The following is a 21,086-nucleotide window of genomic DNA, read 5'->3' on the forward strand; positions in this document are numbered from 1 at the left end:
TTTCATCATGTTTTTAAGGGGCGTTTGGTTTAGAAGGCGTGTCCACATGAACGGACATTTCAGGACTATACAAAACGAAGGGAAGGATACATTTTATATGATTTCTGTCTGATTCAAATTCTAATTAATGTCAAATAAAACAACGGGATCGGGAAAATTATATAAAACTACCAAGGCCTATAAGAGATATCACGAGTACTTTTAACAACTTCACTCGCAGACACTTTTCTTTCTCTCTCTCTCTCTCTCTCTCTCTCTCTCTCTCTCTCTCTCTCTCTCTCTCTCTCTCTCTCTCTCTCTCTCTCTCTCTCTCTCTCTCTCTCTCTCTCTCTCTCTCGCTCTCTCTCACTATCCTCTTGTTTCACACAATTCCTTCACACACTCTGTCTTTCTTTAACACCCTCTATGAGCTTGAGGAGAGAGGCCAAATGATCCGGCTTAAGCACTTGAGCAGAGAAGAGGGGCCCTGTTTTACCGGACCACTGGGCTCTTTCTCTGCTGTGTTCAGAGAGTCGCTAGCTTTGGACCCTTCTGCAAAAAAAAGAAAAGAACGGAACTTTTGTCTTTTTTTTTGCGACTCCCTTTAAACCAGGCCTGTCTGCCTTCCCACTGAAGTGGATGCGGAGGCGGCCCTTTTGTTCAACCAAAAGGAGAGGAGAGAGATGCCATAGACGGAGGAGCGCGACGAGTGGGAGAAGAGGGGCGCGAGGAGGAGGAGGAGGAGGAGGAGGAATTGCGATTCATTGTAGCTTAATAAATTCCTCGCTAAGAGGGTCGGGGCACCTCCTCGAGCTCTCGGCTGTCAATGGGGTCCTTATAGCTTTGACACCCAGCGAAGTAAGAAGGGATTAAGGAAGGAAAAGCCCCAGGCCATATATACATCTATTTCTTTCTTTCTCTGCCTCCCACATCTTTCTCTCTCTCTCCCTGCCTCCCTTTTTTGGAACCGAGAGGCCCCCTTGTCTTGTTGTGAGTCCTGTGAATGATGTCACCCAGGTACCTTTTGACGCTGTAGCATGGAGGTTCCTCAGCCTAATTTATACGTCGTCGCACGGCCGTGTTACTCGCCAAAAATAACCGGTTTTCAAGCAAAGAAAGCGTGACAATTTTCAAGCTAACGTGACACACGTCCGCTGGCTCTCTTTCTGTTTTGAGCTTGGGGTATTACAACCTTTATACCAGTAGGCTGGCTGAGGTCACATGTGGCCCACTCCTTCAACCACTTAAGCAGTGATTTTTGGGGTGACTTCTGCCGTGCCACTCAAGCATGACCAGAATGCCTGGCCAGCTCCGACCTGAATGGAAGCACTGAATGAGTGGTCGGCATTAAAATTCAGGATGCAGTTGCTTTCAGCTACTAATGTCTCTCTTTAAATGGTCACTTGCTTTCTCTTGAGCCCCCCCCCCCTCTCTCTCAGGCTTTTAGTGAAAGGAAATGTTCATTACTCATTATTGTGTTGCATGAAAGTCTGGGTTCGACTTCGAATGTGTTTTGAATGTTGTTTTCCGAAAGGAAATATAAAATCTAATTTTGAAGATGCCCCCACTTAGACATTGTACAAAATTGTTTGTTGACATCAGTCAATGACACTGACTTTCTCTCTTCTTTTTATTCTTTCACTTTGACAGGGAAAGCAGAGGTCAACTTCAAGTACGGGTCTCTGTATACTTTTCCACTGACACACATACATACACACACGAACGCACACGCACACGCACACACACCCAGGCATGTCCACATAAACACACACACACACACACACACACACACACACACACACACACACACACACACACACACACACACGCACACACACACACACACACACACACACACACACATGCACGCAAACATATCTGCAAATAAGAATATACACATTCTTACATACAGACACTGACAGACACTGTCTCAGAGAGAGACATCTATACACACACACACACACACACACACACACACGGAGGCGATCTGAACAGGATGAAGGAACCGTGGAGGAGGTTGCTGCTGATGTTGGGGCTGAGCGTCGTAGCGTCCTCCGTCCTGGTCTCCCCCCACGGCTCCACCAACCCCTTCGCCGGCCAGCAGATCCCGCTGGACCCCTGCTACGACGACGCGGGCGCCGCCCGCCGCTGCATCCCCGAGTTCATCAACGCCGCCTTCGGCAAGGAGGTGGCGGTGTCCAGCGTCTGCGGCCGCCCGCCGTCGCGCTCCTGCAGCGTGGTGGAGCGCGCCGACGACCGGCCCTCCGTGCGCACGTGCCACGTGTGCGACGCGGCCGACCCGCGGCGCGCGCGCCCCGCCTCCTACCTCACCGACCTCAACTCCGCCCACAACCTCACCTGCTGGCAGTCGGAGAACCTGCACGCCTCGCCGCACAACGTCACGCTCACGCTGTCGCTGGGCAAGAAGTTCGAGATCACCTACGTGAGCCTGCAGTTCTGCTCGCCGCGGCCCGAGTCGCTGGCCGTCTACAAGAGCATGGACTACGGCAAGAGCTGGACGCCCTACCAGTTCTACTCGTCGCAGTGCCGCCGCGTGTACAACCGGCCCAACAGGGCGGCCATCACCAAGCAGAACGAGCAGGAGGCGCTGTGCACGGACGGCCACACCGACCTCTACCCGCTCTCCGGCGGCCTCATCGCGTTCAGCACGCTGGACGGGCGGCCCTCCGGGAAGGACTTCGACAACAGCCCCGTCCTCCAGGACTGGGTCACCGTCACCGACATCCGCGTGGTGTTCAGCCGGCCGCAGCTGCCCCGCGAGCTGGGACTAGGCGTGGTAAGCAGCAACAACGGCGGCGGCGGGGGGCGGGACGACGACCCCGCGTCGGTGTCGTTGGCGCTGCCCGCCTACTTCTACGCCGTGGGGGACTTCCAGGTGGGCGGGAGGTGCAAGTGCAACGGGCACGCCTCGCGCTGTCTGAAAGACAAGGAGAGTAAACTGGTGTGCGACTGCAAGCACAACACGGAGGGGCCGGAGTGCGACCGCTGCAAGCCGTTCCACTACGACCGCCCGTGGCAGAGGGCCAGCGCCCGCGAGGCGAACGAGTGTCTGCGTAAGTTTCTTCCCCCTTTTTTTGTCAATGTTAGATGTATCATGTTGCAGAATGTACCGTTTTCTATGCTGTATTTCCTGTGTAAAACATGGAGCAATTCTCTCAGTGCTGCCACCCATGGCCAAAAGTTATTATAGCAGAATAATAGGGTCTGGAACATGACGATGCTACATCTTTAGTATGTATTGTAATTCTCTCTAATATTGCTGCGTCCTAAATCTGGCTTCACAGCTTGTTTGGAAATGTAGGCGTATGGAGATGAATGCTGCACAGTATAGAAATAGCATGCAGTGGACTATACGTCAATTCAATGGCTGCCGCTAGAAGATCATGTAAATGTTCTATGACTGAGAGACAAGTTCATTCTGTTGAATATCCTATTTTTAGGCCTCTCTCTCTCTCTCTCTCTCTCTCTCTCTCTCTCTCTCTTTTTTTTTCACCTCATTCTGCTTGCCCTCCCCATGAATGAAGGAGGCATTCTCTGCTTTGTGACAGGCCCCTCAATGCAGCTCAGAATGTCTAATGAGGGAACGGGACGAGGGAGTGAGCCCTGTTGCACACCCATCAGCTGTGTGATTGTGATGCAAGAAGGAGCCGAAAGGAACTACTGTTGCTTAGCTCAGAAAGTATTGGAATAATTAGCTATAATGTTCCATTAGCAGCCTCGAAACTGAGCATTCTTCTTTGTGTCTCTGAAACGCCACTGAATCTGTACAGAAAGTTTTACTCCAGTTATGTCACTTCGGTAAAAATCTGTGAATCTGGTTTTTAGCCACTACCCTTGGTTGCCGTGACATTGTCCTTGTTCGTCAATAGAAGCATTTAAAGGCAATAAAGTGAACTTAATTTTATGATTTGTATTTAACTGGTGCAAGAGGAAGAGAAACAGAGAGAGAGGAAATTAAATGGAGTTTTGATGACCCCTTTATGACTGTCATATGGATAAACATAAAAAAAAATGTGGCCAGATGAGCTTGTGTTTAGACAGGTGAAGAGTTTTCCTGGTTTTGGTGGCATATAGTAGTGGTTTTGCTGGCAAACTTGGCAGTGCCTCTCAAAACACAGGCCCCTCCCAACCCTGTATTTCCCGTCAGACTTAACTTTAGAGCAAACCCTTTTACTGTTCCTTTATTGAAACATGCCTGCTGCACTCCCCTGATGTTTTCTGGACTTGTGTGCAGAGTTTAAAAAAAAAAAAGACTCTCCCTCCTCTCTCCCTTATGAACAAGTCTAAACACTGGATGACAACAGCTCCAGTCATTGGCACTCCACTGCGGCTAAGTCATCCAAGAATGTTATTTGGCAGTGATTGCCTTTTACCTCTAGACATGCTTAGAAGAAGAAGGAGAAAAAAAACACCCAGACATGTTCTGAAAGCTTGCCAAGTGAAATTACAGTAATTTTTGTGACTTGTTAACCCTTTAAGACCGGGAACGCATCTGTGTGTCATTTTTAAATTTCTTTGGCTATTCAAAAATAGCAGATCTACAAGCTCATAGCGCGGCACAGAGTGCCGAGATACGAGCTTGTAGATCTGCTATTGTTGAAAAATCATGAAAAGTTGTGCAAATGTTTTTTTCGGCGCACATTTGTAACTCAAATCTTTGCTTCTGGGGGTTCCTGGAACTAAATATGTTACAAATGTTCGCTTTAAAAAATATATTTAATCCAAAATTTTGCCACGAATTTTCACGATAAAAAAAAATAAATAGCAGTTCTACAAGCTCATAGCGCGGCACTCATGAGCTTGTATATCTGCTATTTTTGAATAGCCAAAGAAATCTAAAAATGACACAGATGCGTTCCCGGTCTTAAGGGGTTAATGTAAACGGATTACCTTTGTACTGGGCTAGGACCGCCGTATGATAGGGTGAACGGTTTTTTTCTTCCCCTCGTAATCTAATATCAAGCCCATAAACCCTTTTCAGCAACGTACAAAAGCTTTGGTAACGATGACAGAATAGTCATCTATTTATTCATGCAGAAATTTGTTGTCAAAAAAACTATTGCTGTGTGGTAGTTTCGGCGGTGGAGTTTTACTGTTTTCATAAAACAGACGTAGGTGGAACCTAATTCAGGTCAATTTTGCCTGTCATAAAAATGTGTTGGCGTAGGAAAATAACACCATATTAGAAGCCACTGTCCGCCTTTTAACCTTTCCCCATTACAAAATTAAATTACCAGTGCACAGGAAGAGAAAAAAATTAAAGTTGTAGTTGAACATTAAAAAAACAGTGTATATTTTTCTAACATGTTGTAATTGCCCTGTGTGTGCTGGCCTGAAATCATATTTAGCATTGAGTGGTGCCAGATCTGCTTATGGGAGAGAGAGAGAGAAAGAAAAGTGAAAGAGCCAAAAGAAAAGCATCAGAGTGCTCCGTTTATCCAACTGTTTTTCTGCCTCTTTCTTCTGTTAAAGTGCCCCCCCCCTCTCTCTCTCGCTCCCACCCCGCCTCCCCAAGACAATAATATCCTGTAAAACTATCGGTGTGCTCTCGCTCTTCCCTTCTTCGCACACACCTCCTCTTTCCCTATGTCCTTATGTCGTTGTTTCCGGAAAGTTCCGCCCTGTTTCCCGTATATACTACAGCCCCCTTCTCAGTGGGATTGATATGTCACCTCCATCCATGACTCTTGGACTCAAACAAGCACGCCTGCGCCGGCCAACTTCTGCTGACTTAATCCCAGCGCCGATACAGGGCAGTAAAAAGCTAATGCTCGTCACACGCTATACCTGATCACATATCCGGATATATGCCGAAATGTCGGTCCCAGGTGTCCCCGTTTCCATGTGTCAAAAGCCCTCTTTATGGCTCTATTCCGGTATATCTCCACCACAGGACAGGCTCCAGAATATTCTGGAAACAGCAGGAGAGCATTTAAAGTCTCTGCAATCGGAAGCTTATTCTTATAACGTCCCCTCCCTTTTGTTGATTTCTCAGCGTGGCCATTTCCTTCTGGTGTGGCTGAAGAAAAAAAAAAAAAAAAAGTAGTTGGCCACTGTATGAGCCCTGTGGGACACACCTCTGTGGCAGCTTTGCCAGAGGTGCGGCCAAGTTGTGTGTGTTTTGACTGGGTAAGTGTGTGAGAGTGGCATGTTATGGAGCTGAGGGGGTCCCTCGGGTCTCACCAGAGCCTTCCTCTGTGGGGCCCTGGAGCGTTTGGGTTGGAGGGAGATTCTGGCTGGGGCGTTGGCTGAGGTCGCGACCCTCGATCGGGTGATGACAAGGTTAAGTTGACCGGGAGAGTCTTGTGGGAACATGACATTCATAATGCTGGTGGAGGCGGGTAGATACAGTGTAGAGCCAAATCAATAACATGGCATCCACCCCAATTCAAGGGCAAGGCCATTCAGTGCTGTATTTGCGATGCCATTTTGACATAACAATACACGATCACACTTGTCATACAACATTTCAGGCTAAATTCATAAGATTTCACACAATTCAGCTATTGATGTTCTGTCAGAGAAAAATAACAGGCCCTGTAGCCGACGTATATTACTCCACATTAACACATTTGATTGCCAAGATATTAAACATAGTTTTCTATCCCCTTGTCAGCGTAATTACCTCAATCCGATGATATTTGAAACGCAGTGGAAAAAAAAACAAAAAAAAATAGTCCCTGTGGGTTGGCGGAGGTATCTGTGTATCCATAGGAACGACAACCTTCCAACCGCGATCCGCCATTTTGGGGGTACGGCCCGTTGAAAACGGGTGGTTTTCAATGCAAAAAAAAATAAACTGAGTTACAGCTGTTTTTCAGAAAATCCCATCGTTGGGATGAACGGATGTGACGTTTTTTTGCGATGACGTCATATCCACATACTACTTCTCTGAGTGACGATCGATCATTCCAAATCTGTGTTTTTTTTTTGTGGAAAGAACGCATCAATGCGATCTTGGCAATCAATGTGTTAAGTGTTATTGCCTTGTTGGATTGAAATATTGTATTTTTTCTTTTGCTTTACCAAATCTCGGCTCTAGCCTTGAGCACACCACTGCAATCATCAAAACAGTCTCTTTTATTCGGTCTTGCTTAGTGTTGCAACAGCGGCAAATGGTCCGTTTGATTGTTCACCGATCTCACTGTTTGACATGCCCCTCGTCAAGAGATTACTGTCTGGGCTCTCTTGGCAAGCTGCAGGGACCGTCTCCAGACACAAACCATGAACACACACGCCTCTCCCTGCCATGACTCCTGCCCAAAGACATTGGTATACAAATCCCCGGCTCTAGCAGTTGGAGAGGGCTAGCCTAGTAAAAAAGGAGCACGTCTTGTTTGCTTTGAGAAAGACATGATGGAAAAACGCTATGATTTATCTACTCGGTCAGAGCCAGATGAGAAAACCGGGAAACAGTAGACTAGATGAGAGCTGTTTAGTTACCGGTACCGATAAAGCGTGTATATGTTGGGGTCGTGGGTGGCGGGGGTGAGTCCTGAGAATTGAAACAGTCAACCAAATGATCTCTATGGGGAGTCAATGGCACTTGTTCTCTGTGGCTACATCAGGCAAGAGAGGGCAACGTGACTTTTTGACTTGATGATAATTTATGGTCGAGCAGCAGCAGCCCCTGCTTCTCTGGCTCTCTGCTTCGTAGCTACCACGGTCCTGTGTTTGGCTGTGTCACACAAGGACCTTCAGTTCTCTCCAGTCCTCACTCACTCCCTCATTAAGGACTCAGGCCTGCTGGGTTCTGTTGGACCCGGAGCTCGCACCGTAAGTCCCAGAGTATCACTCTGGGACAACCACGAGCTCGAGGGCCAGACACCATCCATCGCTAATGGAGCAGCCGAGCCAAACCCCACTCCCAGCGCGTAGCACCGGTCGGTCACGCTGTTTTCCATTCATAGCATTACGCACGGAGAGAGGTCACGGCAAGGTTGTTTGACTGGCCACGTGGGACGATTTGTCAAATACACACAGGTGAGGTGAGCTGTAGTAATAGCGATGGTTGTGTCTGGCCCGGGTGTGGTGTTGTTGGATGTTTTTATAGGACGTTTTGGCACACCCAACCGGTTCTGGAATGAGAGGTATGGTGGTTCGAGAGGGGCATCTGTTTTTTGGCTTTATGTTTCTCTACAAGTTAACCCTTTAAGACCGGGAACGCGTCTGTGTGTCATTGTAAGATTTCTTTGGCTATTCAAAAAATAGCAGATATACAAGCTCATAGCGCGGCACAGAGAGCTTGTAGAGCTGCTATTTTTGGAAAAATCGTGAACATTTGTAACTCAAATCTTTGCTTCTGGGGGGTCCCTGGAACAACATATTTAATGTTTTTCTTTAAAAAAATATATATTCAAAAATTTGCAAAAACAATCACGATTTTAAAAAACATAGCAGATCTACAAGCTCATAGCGCGGCACTCGGTGCCGCGCTATGAGCTTGTAGATCTGCTATTTTTGAACAGCCAAAGACATCTTAAAATGACACAGATGCGTTCCCTTCCAGGTCTTAATGGGTTAAGGGAGATCCTTTTAAATTAAACTCAATCGCCAAAGTAACTCAAATTATTTCCCATATTCTGCTTATGCTGCTGTAGCGCCCCCTCTCCCTCCCCAATGACAGAGAACAAGAGGCGCTAGACATCAACCTAGGTTCGTTAGTGGTTACCTTTGAATAACTCACCAAGAGTTAAAGATTGAGTTGAACAGTATTGACTTGTCTTTTATTGCCTCCGCAACAGCAGTCAATTAACATACATACAATACAATACAGTTGCAGCGCTGCAGTATGAAAAATAATAAAGAGAGCTCTTAGAATAGAAGAATAACATAAATTGTCCACATAGGTTAAATTGACCTTTAACCTGAATGTTCCCTCTATGTTAAGGATTTGGGGATCCAAAGAGAGTGAGTGTTCAGTTTCTTAGTTCCTTAGTTCAGTTCTTTCCTTTGAGGGTGTGTGTGTGTGTAGGGAAAAGGAGACCTCGGGCAGAGGTGTCAGTATACGTGGGTGTATGGGGTAAGACCTCGGGCAGAGGTTTCAGTATACGTGGGTGGAGGGGCACTGCTACTCGGGCAGAGACAGCAGTGTAGGAGAATGGGAGAAAGGACTGCTTCTCGGCAGAGAAAGCAGTTTGGATCTTATCTGTTATCTGTCGGTAAATCAAGTACGATCCTCTGTGGCAGGTCCCACGGTTGGCCACACCGCTTCCACGACCATCCACAGACTCTACTGGGCTTGGCTCGCCATCACAGATTTCAGACCTCTTCTGGGGTTTCCGAAAGACTTCTCTGGGGTTGTCAAAAACCAATCTACACAACGTGCAGAATAGTAAATTACTGTGTTCTTATAAATGAATGAAACCTCATTAACTTATTTTCTTCTTAATCTCTTTTAACATATAACCAATAATTAAGGATATATTTCAATACAGTGAAATCATGTATAACCATTAACAAAGGAAATACATCCATTACATGAAATGAATCAGCATATAATGCACAAAACATATTAACAGCATGACACATTAATTATTTACAAATGAATTTCTTATCAACCTTTTAGGTGTAATGTAATTCTTTTTAGGCTTTTTAACCTTTTTAATACTTTGGAACATAGGAGCATTAATGTTATGTATATTCCCCTTTAACCATGAATTTTATCATGAACTTATTCAATAAGTGCATTTATCATTCAACCTTGTTACAATGACCTTGTAGTTGTAGCTACTACAGAGCATTAAAGTGACTTAATCCATTCAAACTGAATGGTTTTGATGTAAACACAACATGTAGAATGCACCCCTGGTGTTTAACCATGTAACCTGGCATCACCACATGTTATGCAGTTAGCTTAATGCTAATCGCGATTAGCATAGTTAGCTTCTAATACATCACTGCAATGATACAGAGTGCACCAAAGCATGTTAAACATTAGACACAATGGTCATAAACCCCTGATTGGTTTTTAAGAAAGGTATCTGGGCTCAAATAGTAAGCAAAGTATGTAGCTGGACAAGCTAACAACAGGCTTGAAGCTAACCCTAGGCCTAGTGAATACAAGCTGTTCACTCACCAGGGTTCTCAAACAATACTTGACTGAATTCTTTCTCCTTCAGGATCACAGTTGGGCTCTAATAAGAAAAGTGCTTATTAGCTATCATATATTATTGACATAATCAACAATGAATGGTTATTTTGTGTTGTAATCATACCATGAGTTGTCTCAGCAGCTTCTCAGACCTCTCTAGCAAGAAGGAATGAGGAAGTAACCAGGATGTAATCCTACCTCTACACCTCAACTTGCAAGGACAGAGTGTAATGCGCCCTCCAGTGGAAACGGAATGCAACTACACCTCTAAATTACATAAATAGGCCCCCTATTAGTAGCTCTATGGTTCACATGGGTTACACCCTCCCCCCTTGACTCTGCATGAGTCCCTTCATGCGCTGCTCTATGGTCCATAGAGGAACCATCATAGTCAGTCAAGGTGTCTAGAGCTTGATTAAAACTCTGCAAAAGACTCTGTGCAAAGGAGGCTAAGGGTTTACCCAACTGAAGGTAGTGAAAACGGTCAGGGGGTTTCCGTGTTCTGTCAGATTTACGTGTAGAGTCGTTTGTTTCTCCATCTGTAATGTTTACACTTCCATCTTCTGTGTTTGGTGTCTCAGAGGTTTGTTCATTTTCCAACTCAGTGTTTTGTTGGACTTCATCAACTTTTCCATCCTCAGGAATAGAAGATACAACATTGTCGTTCTCAGCCTCAGCTGGAGTTTCAGCTGTTGATTCATCATTGTCTTCCTCAGCAGAAGCTGGGATTTCATTTGTCACATCCGGTAAGGTCACATCCTCTTCAGCAGGAAGTTGCACGATCATAATCTCTGGCTCCTCTCCTTCAACCGTCTCAGGAGGAGCTTTATCGGGTTCAGTAAGCAACTCAGCGGAACTGGCCACATCTGTCTCTTCCTGAGGCTGGGAGGTCAAGGAGTTAACTGGCATCTCCTCTGCTGGAGTCACAGTGGGTTGCTGTCTTCCTGGGATTGCATATGTTTCAACAAGCATTTCCTCCGGAATAACTGACAACAGGTCAGGACAGAAACCTGAGTCATCCTCAGAATCAGAGTGTTCCTCAGGGAGCTGAGGTTGACTACTCCTGGTTCTTGGCCGGGAAACCTTTGGTTTGGCCTGTTCAGTCTCCTCTGGTTCTATTAGGTCACCGCAAGGGAGTAAGAGATCCCTATGTAGGGTTCGGTTGGGACCATTTCCATTCATGGGCTGTACAGTGTACACAGGTAAGTCTCCCAATCTTTTAAGGACTTTGTAGATAGTAGATTCCCACTTATCTGCAAGCTTGTGTTTGTTTCGCAAGCGCACGTTCCTTACTAGCACTTGGTCACCTTCCTCCAGTGTTGACTCTCTTACATTTTTGTCAAAGCGGCGTTTGTTTCGGTCAGCAACTTTTTGAGAATTTCTGGTGGCAATCTCATAACTCTCCTGAAGACGGGCTTTCAGGCTTTTCACATACTGAGAATGCGATTTAGGAGTACCATTCTTAACAGGTAAGCAGAACACAATATCCACTGGTAGCCTAGGCTGACGCCCGAACAACAATTCATACGGGCTGAACCCGGTGACCTCGTTCTTGGTGCAATTATAGGCATGGGTTAGGGGTTTTACATAATCACGCCAGTGACTTTTATCCTTTTCTCTTAAGGTTCCTAACATGCCGAGAAGAGTTCGATTGAACCTCTCAACCGGATTTCCTCTTGGATGGTAGGGACTTGTGCGTACTTTGGTGATACCGGCAAGGACGCAGAGCTCTTTGATGAGTTGAGACTCAAAATCCCTGCCCTGATCACTTAGCAGACGTTCCGGAAACCCATAATGCACGAAGAACTGCTCCCAAAGACTCTTTGCGACTGTCGTAGCCTTCTGATCTTTCGTTGGTATAGCGACAGCGTACTTGGTAAAGTGATCAGTTATGACCAAGATGTCTTTGGTATTATGACTGTCGGGCTCCAGGGAAAGATAATCCATGCATACCAGTTCCATGGGACGAGTTGTGTTGATATTCACAAGAGGTGCCGACTTTTCAGGTGGTGTTTTCCTTCGGACACAACGTCCACATGACTTGATCTTTTTCTCCACTTCTGCAGCCATTTTAGGCCAATAAAATCTTGTCCTAACTAAGTCGAGAGTTCGTTCCACACCCATATGCCCCATATCATCGTGGAGGCACGTGAGAATGGTGGAACGTAGGGACTTAGGGGCCACAAATTGGTAAGTGGTTTCATCTTCTGTTTTGCGAGTTCTATAGAGGAGACCATCTCTCAATTCCAGACGTTTCCACTCTTTGAGCATCAACTTCAGCTCTAAAGAGTCAGGATTGAGGTTGGGATTGGCTTCATCTCCAGCCTCCAACAAGTTAACAACATGTGCAATGTCTGGGTCAGACCTCTGATGTTGTTGGAGTTCTTCCTCGCTGTAGGCAGGTATTGTGGAACAACCTTGTGCCTCCTCCTCGCCATAGATGTCTGGTACAGCATCAGCAGTGAGAGCAAGGGACTCTACCAAGGTGATAGAAGGTAGGTTGTCGTCTGCTTCACTTAGGAGATGGCGGTGGCACAGGACATTAATGGGGTCAGCTGGTAGATCGTGTTGGTCGGGAGATGAAGATAGATGGTGAGAAGCAAATTGTTTTATTCGCTCCTGTTCCTCAAGAGAGACATCATCATCGGCCAGAGTATCATGAGGCCGTCTTGAAAGGCCGTCTGCATCCTGGTTGCTTTTGCCAGCTCGATACTTGATGTTAAAGTCGAAGGTGGAAAGAGCAGCCAACCACCGGTAACTAGCAGCATCCAGTTTGGCGGACTTCAAGACATATGTCAATGGGTTGTTATCGGTTACTACCGTGAATGTGTTTCCGTAAAGGTAGTCTTGAAATTTCTCCACAATGGACCACTTCATGGCCAGAAACTCTAGCTTATGAGCTGGGTACCGCTTTTCACTGGACGAGAGTCCTCGGCTAGCGTAGGCGATAACTCGCATCTCGCCATCCTGTTCTTGATATAGGGCAGCCCCTAGACCAATTGTGCTTGCGTCCGTGTGGAGAACATACGGTAACGCTGCATTAGCAAATCCAAGTACTGGGGCTGTGGTGAGTTTGTCTATGATTGCCTCAAAGGCTTCTTGGCAGGCAGGGGTCCACCGTTTGGTAAGGGGTTCTTTGGGGTTAAAGTACTTTCCGGGGCAGGGTGTTACTTTTCGACCTTTCCTGTACGGTGGGTAGCCTCCGGTCAGATCATTCAAGGGCTTTACTATTTTGGAATAGTCTTTCACGTAACGGCGAAAATATCCCACGAACCCTAAGAATGATTTTAGATCACTCCTGGCTGGCTCGCCAACTTTGTGTAGCGCCCCCTCTCCCGCCCCGATGACAGAGAACAAGAGGCGCTAGACATCAACCTAGGTTCGTTAGTGGTTACCTTTGAATAACTCACCAAGAGTTAAAGATTGAGTTGAACAGTATTGACTTGTCTTTTATTGCCTCCGCAACAGCAGTCAATTAACATACATACAATACAATACAGTTGCAGCGCTGCAGTATGAAAAATAATAAAGAGAGCTCTTAGAATAGAAGAATAACATAAATTGTCCACATAGGTTAAATTGACCTTTAACCTGAATGTTCCCTCTATGTTAAGGATTTGGGGATCCAAAGAGAGTGAGTGTTCAGTTTCTTAGTTCCTTAGTTCAGTTCTTTCCTTTGAGGGTGTGTGTGTGTGTAGGGAAAAGGAGACCTCGGGCAGAGGTGTCAGTATACGTGGGTGTATGGGGTAAGACCTCGGGCAGAGGTTTCAGTATACGTGGGTGGAGGGGCACTGCTACTCGGGCAGAGACAGCAGTGTAGGAGAATGGGAGAAAGGACTGCTTCTCGGCAGAGAAAGCAGTTTGGATCTTATCTGTTATCTGTCGGTAAATCAAGTACGATCCTCTGTGGCAGGTCCCACGGTTGGCCACACCGCTTCCACGACCATCCACAGACTCTACTGGGCTTGGCTCGCCATCACAGATTTCAGACCTCTTCTGGGGTTTCCGAAAGACTTCTCTGGGGTTGTCAAAAACCAATCTACACAACGTGCAGAATAGTAAATTACTGTGTTCTTATAAATGAATGAAACCTCATTAACTTATTTTCTTCTTAATCTCTTTTAACATATAACCAATAATTAAGGATATATTTCAATACAGTGAAATCATGTATAACCATTAACAAAGGAAATACATCCATTACATGAAATGAATCAGCATATAATGCACAAAACATATTAACAGCATGACACATTAATTATTTACAAATGAATTTCTTATCAACCTTTTAGGTGTAATGTAATTCTTTTTAGGCTTTTTAACCTTTTTAATACTTTGGAACATAGGAGCATTAATGTTATGTATATTCCCCTTTAACCATGAATTTTATCATGAACTTATTCAATAAGTGCATTTATCATTCAACCTTGTTACAATGACCTTGTAGTTGTAGCTACTACAGAGCATTAAAGTGACTTAATCCATTCAAACTGAATGGTTTTGATGTAAACACAACATGTAGAATGCACCCCTGGTGTTTAACCATGTAACCTGGCATCACCACATGTTATGCAGTTAGCTTAATGCTAATCGCGATTAGCATAGTTAGCTTCTAATACATCACTGCAATGATACAGAGTGCACCAAAGCATGTTAAACATTAGACACAATGGTCATAAACCCCTGATTGGTTTTTAAGAAAGGTATCTGGGCTCAAATAGTAAGCAAAGTATGTAGCTGGACAAGCTAACAACAGGCTTGAAGCTAACCCTAGGCCTAGTGAATACAAGCTGTTCACTCACCAGGGTTCTCAAACAATACTTGACTGAATTCTTTCTCCTTCAGGATCACAGTTGGGCTCTAATAAGAAAAGTGCTTATTAGCTATCATATATTATTGACATAATCAACAATGAATGGTTATTTTGTGTTGTAATCATACCATGAGTTGTCTCAGCAGCTTCTCAGACCTCTCTAGCAAGAAGGAATGAGGAAGTAACCAGGATGTAATCCTACCTCTACACCTCAACTTGCAAGGACAGAGTGTAATGCGCCCTCCAGTGGAAACGGAATGCAACTACACCTCTAAATTACATAAATAGGCCCCCTATTAGTAGCTCTATGGTTCACATGGGTTACACTGCCATTACACATCAATCCATGTAATTAGACTGAAGGGAATTCCCCCCGAATTCTTAAAAGCTGCTAACCCCTTTAGATAATAGATGCTATTAGATCATGTCTGACATGCTAATGAAGCTAGTGTTTGAATTGAAATCAGAGGCACAGAGGAGGAAGGAGCCGCGAGGTGACCTTTGGAGAGGCACCGTTTGCAGTTGGCTCGGCCTCTGTTTTTTGGAATCTATTAAGTGGAATTAGGGGGATTTTAACCGATGGGTTTCTTGCCGAGAGAAGCGCGATCCAGGAGGCGTGCCTGTGTGTGTGTGTTTGTGTGTCAAATGGTAAAGGCCGGCCAGGAATAAGGCTCGGACTAAGCCGTCACATCTATGCAGAGCTGTGGAAACTCTGCAAAACACGGCCATCCCAAACTTTCTTTAATTCTCTTTTTTAATTTCATTTTCCTTTTTCTGTTGCTTTCTCTTTCTCTCTCCGATCCTCTCTCAGAACATCCCGCTCTGCCTCTCCCACACTCTGACAAGGGGCAGATGGTTAAGTGATGCTAATTACAATTACAAAAGTGGTGCTCCATCTTTTCTCAGCATTCTCTCCCCGCCACATCTCCCGGCAAGGGCAGGCAGAGGTCAGCCCCATGTTCCCTTCCCATCCTGCAAACATATTTATCAAGACACATTTTCTGATGGCCGATCAAGAAATGATCTCATTCTCCCTCGCTCGCACATACACCCGCGTATAAGCTGTCTCTCTCTCACACACACACACACACACACACACACACACACACACACACACACACACACACACACACACACACACACACACACACACACACACACATATATAAACAGTGTAACACGAAAATAGGCTCAATTTGCAAAGGTTGCATGATTATGCCAAATTGAATAAAGACTGAGTACATGCTTTCTCAATCAAACACTTGGAAAGCAGCGTGGTGTGTCAGCTTGCATTCCAACTCTTCGTCATTTCTTCCAAAGAAAAACAACAATAATTCTGCCAATAACAAGCAGATATGCAAACCAATAATTAGCATTTTGCGGTGGTTATTCATAATTAATTGGAACAAAAGCATGTACACCATTAAAGCCTGATTTGTACTTAGTTGCACGCTGGTGTTGCAGGGCGTAAATAGCAGATATACAAGCTCACAACGCGTCACATTCGTGACGCGTTGTGACCTTGTAAATCTGCTATTTACTGAGCACGACACCGGCACGCTAGGACTAAGTATAACTGAGGCTTGACTTCGGAGCGCTCTTTCAATCATGCAAGCTGCCTAGCTTTCAAAGTCACAGCTGCTGCTGGTAGACTAGTGTCCAATATAATGTGGTTGAAGTTCCTGCGTCCAACCCTAGAGGGCAATGTGACATGAACCTCAGACACCAGATACAGGATGTCTAGGTAAAAAAAAGAGAGCAAGAGCTGAGTTGTTGTTATTACATGTATGTGCCATGTTCCTGCTTTTGCTAATTGACTCAAAGAACCCCCACCCCACCCACCCACGCACACATACACACACACGGACATGCACACACCACCCAGCCAACCCCCGCCACCTGTCGCTGGAGGCTATAGTGGGGACTCGACACTTCAATTACTTACAGCGTGACACCCAAATGAGCAGGGGAGATTGAGGGTGGGGGTGTTTGGAGGGTTTGCAGGGTTTAAGAGGGAGAGAGAGAGTAAAGGGAGAGGTGGGGGTGAGGGGGGGGGGGGGCATTGAAAAAGAAACCTCCTGTGCTTTCAAATAATTACACAGGCGAGGAATGTTGTTCCAAAATCAGCAGCCCTATGAAATGATGCCTTTGGGGCGGTTAGCGTGAGACGCAGGAGCTAAAGCGTAGTGAGGCTGACAAGCATGAGCGGTGTGTGTGTTTGTGTGTGCATGTGTACACGTGTCGTGTGTGTGTGTGTGTATACTGTATGTGTGTGTGTGTGTGTGTGTGTGTATACTGTATGTGTGTGTGTGTGTGTGTGTGTGTATACTGTATGTGTGTTATGGGTTTTTGAAACAAAAAAGGTTTCCGCGCTGTTGGGCCGAGACAAGCTTTCTCTTGGTTTTGGGCTTTTTTGGCGTCGAGTTCTACTTTTATTCACTCTTACTTATTATTACAACTTTGGGCAAGTGGAGTGGTTTAACCCGGCTGACAAGGGGGATCAATTTGGCCAGTGGGGAGTTAAGGCACTTCCCCTGCCATGAAGTCACCCGCGAGGGCTTTGGTGGAAACATGTTGAAATCAATATTTAGGACGGCAAACAGCGTTAATGTGTGTGCGTGTGCGTGCGTGCGTGTGTGTGTGTGTGTGTGTGCGTGTGTGTGCGTGCGCGCGCACAGCAGGTATGCGTGTATGCACGTACTACAAGACCCACATTGAATCTAGCCCTGCGATCTGCGATGCTGCGTTTCATCTGTGTGCCAAAGCAAACTGCAGTATAGTGTACCCAGCCTGCTCGCTCTGCTAGCTGCCCGCACTCCCGTGCCCCCACCACCAGCTCTCACACAGATGGTAGCAATCACCAGCTGAGGTGCCCAAACGCTGCCGATGTTCTTTATCCCTCTCTCTCTCTCTGTCTGTCTGTCTGTCTGTCTCACCCGACCCAACCTACTGTAATTGAATTTTGTTGAGGTTCCAGGCTGTCCCTCAGCATCACATTCAGCACATGATATATCTTACAGTACATCTTCCTTTACGTGAAGGACTGTATTTCTTCTTATTTTATTTTTTTGCTGACGTTGCTGTTTTGAGAGCCTCCTGTCAGAAAATATCCTGCTCGCTGCTTCACTTTATGCTATTAGAGTCCTCTGGGCGCTCTCTGCCCCCCCTCCCTTAAAGCGTTCTTGTGAAAATATGTGGTTTGGGGCCGTCAGCCGGTGTTGGTGGTGGCAGCTGGATCCAGAGTGCTGTGGAGAGTCTCTGTCTGTCTGTCTGTCTGTCTGTCTGTCTGTCTATCTGTGAAGGACAGAACCAGCCCTCTTCCCACTCTTCTTCTTCTTCTTCAGTTTGTTTAGCTGTGGTTTTGCTGTCTGGGGTTGACACGGACTGTCTAGATTGTTGGCTGCATTTACTGCTCATACTAGAGTGTGTGTGTGTGTGTGTGTGTGTGTGTGTGTGTGTGTGTGTGTGTGTGTGTGTGTGTGTGTGTGTGTGTGTGTGTGTGTGTGTGTGTGTGTGTGTGTGTGTGTGTGTGTGTGTGTGTGTGTGTGTGTGTGTGTGTGTGTGTGCATGTCTGTGTGTACGCATTCGTGTCTGCAAGAGCGTTTACCCCAAACATCCTACACATGCTGTCGGTTATAGAGTGTGAACGGACAGGTCTGGTGTCAGTGGTTAAAAGAACCGTGGAGCAGTGTATGTTTAGCCAACTAAGCCCTACGGTATATACTTTGTGGTAAGACTAATTGATAAAATAGCCAATCTACATGCTCACAACGCAGCTCTCTTTTAGCAATTTCTGATTATTGTGAATCTTTCGGAATCATTTTGAATTTGTTTGATAAGGGTTAATGTGGTTAAGGCTTCAGGATTTATATAGTTTTACTCTCTGCACCCTCTCTTTGTACCAGTGGTACAATTGGTATCTGGCCGTGGGCGCGGACCCCATCCGAAAATATGTTGTACCAGGGACCCCCATAATAGTAGATTTGTACTGGGGAAAAAAAGAGAAAGTTCTTCTTTTTTTTTTTTGGACCGGCTGTTAGCCGAAGTTTAAAATAGGATTGTTTCTCATTTTGCTAAGGACCCCCTGGAACCCCCTCAAGGACCCCTGGGGGTCCCCAGACCCCACATTGAGAACCAGTGCTTTAGACCAGCACCCACCACATTGGCTGCTCCATAGCTACACAGTACACACAATGCGCTGATCAGAGTTATTTAACCCATTAAGACCTGAAGCCAATTCTACAAACGTCTTCTTCTAAGTCCCAACAGTTTTCTGAAAACGTATGTTTCTATATCAGTGGTGCTCAAACTTTTTCATCTCAAGAACCCCCAAAATGATATGTATTTGGCCATGGACCATCTCAAAATATGTTGTTCCAGGGACCCCCAGAAGCAAAGATGTGAGTAAAAAGTGCTTTAAAATTATATATATATTCAAAGAGTTGCACACATTTTCACGATTTTTTTTTTTGAATAGCCAAAGTGTAAAATAATGCTTTTTTAGCTAAAAAAAAATGACACAGATGCGTTCCAGGTCTTTAAAGGTTAAAGGCTCTTTTTAGTGTGCTGTATATATATATGCCACGTGTTGACAGCGGTCAGTCTTCTGTGGCACAGCGTGTGAGGGTGAGACATAACTTTGTTCTTGAACATCACTCCAGACAGTGACTCCACACTACAGTTGCTTCAAGTGTTTTCCATTGCACAGATGCTGTGTCTTGGCCACACTGTACAACCGTTGCCAAACAACTGGTTTTTCATTGGAATGCTGAGCAAGATTCAAGAAGTTTTTATTTGTCACTGACTTATTATTTTTTGATTTGACCTAAAAAGCATTATTTTACACTTTGGCTATTCAAAAATAGCAGATATACAAGCTCATAGCGCGGCACCGAGTGCCGAGTGCATGCTTCTGGGGGATCCCTGGAACAAGATATTTTGAGATGGGGGTCCGCGGCCAAATACATATACATTTTGGGGTCCTTGACATGAAAAAGATTGAGAACCACTGACATAAAGTACGTTTTTTCAAAAAACAGTTAGGAATTAGAAGACATTTTGTAGAATCGGCCTCAGGTCTAAAAGGGTTAAAGCAAGAAGGAAAAAAATAGAGTAATAAAATATACAAATATAAAGTGATAGGGCTTTACACTAATACCTAGGGACTTGTCTTAGAGAGGCACAGTAACGTATAATAATTAGCAGTGTTTCCGTGTGCAGCCAATTTATGATCAAAAACAGCAATGTTCACCCAAATGTGCAAAGTGATCATGTGCAGATGTACAAAGCAACAGGATCAATCTAATGTGCTTTAAGTATCGGTATACATAGTATGAGCAGCATTTCACAAACAAGAACAAGTGATCAAGCATAGAGTCAGCATCGTACTAACACTTATTGCCTTATGTTTTCTGTTTTTTGTTTTGTTTTATGGCCATGTCCACATTTAACAGCTCTAACAGCGGCCGGATATAAAACCTATAGAGCCCTTGACTGTTACTGTAATGTCATGCATTTACCGTTATGCATCATCACAAACAGTTGTATATGTCATTTCTTTCTGAGAGTTGTTTCCGTTTCATCACGGCCGCTTTAGTATTAGAAATGTGCTGACATCCGAATCTGCCCACATATATCAATCATCTATTTGCCATCCACCCGTTTAAATGATATTATCCTGTAAGATCTGAGCAAAGTCTCCTGAGGAGGCGCGTCTGAAGCCTGTCCTAGCCGGGAATCTCCAGACGTAAAAACGGATCTGTAACCACCCGCAATCTGCGTTTCAAATACCGTATTTTCCGCACTATAAGGCGCACCGTCAGTGCGCCTTATAGTGCGGATGCGCCTTATAATCCGATGCGCCTTATATGTATCAATATTGGTTCCCTTGGTTTCCGCACTATAAGCCGCACCGTCAGTGCGCCTTATAGTGCGGATGCGCCTTATAATGCGGTGCGCCCTATATATGAAAATAATACATTTATTGAAGGTGCGCCTTATACTCAGATGCGCCTTATAGTGCGGAAAATACGGTAATTGTTATTATTTATGTTATTCACCGTTGCTACTTGCTAGTTTGCTTAGTTGTGAGATCACTGAAATACGGGTACATAGTTTTACGGATGATGTGGCAATTTAAAGTATTTTTCTTAGCGCCTTTTTTCTTACCTTTTGGATGTT

At 45.2% G+C, this 21,086-nt stretch overlaps 1 protein-coding gene across 1 annotated transcript in view; it reads left to right on the forward strand.

Moving 5' to 3' along the window:
- Positions 1-1,640: 1,640 nt before the first annotated feature.
- ntn2 (netrin 2) overlaps positions 1,641-21,086 on the forward strand; it is a 57,836-nt gene continuing 38,390 nt past the window's right edge. Inside the window, exon 1 of the mRNA XM_080454857.1 lies at positions 1,641-3,053. Within this exon, the coding sequence (XP_080310983.1) occupies positions 1,976-3,053 (1,078 nt within the window). The 5' untranslated portion in view covers positions 1,641-1,975. The remainder of the gene's footprint in view (positions 3,054-21,086) is intronic.

This window comes from Gymnoscopelus braueri (assembly GCF_963280865.1).
Source record: "Gymnoscopelus braueri genome assembly, chromosome: 17".
In the NCBI taxonomy this organism is placed as follows: Eukaryota; Metazoa; Chordata; class Actinopteri; order Myctophiformes; family Myctophidae; genus Gymnoscopelus; species Gymnoscopelus braueri.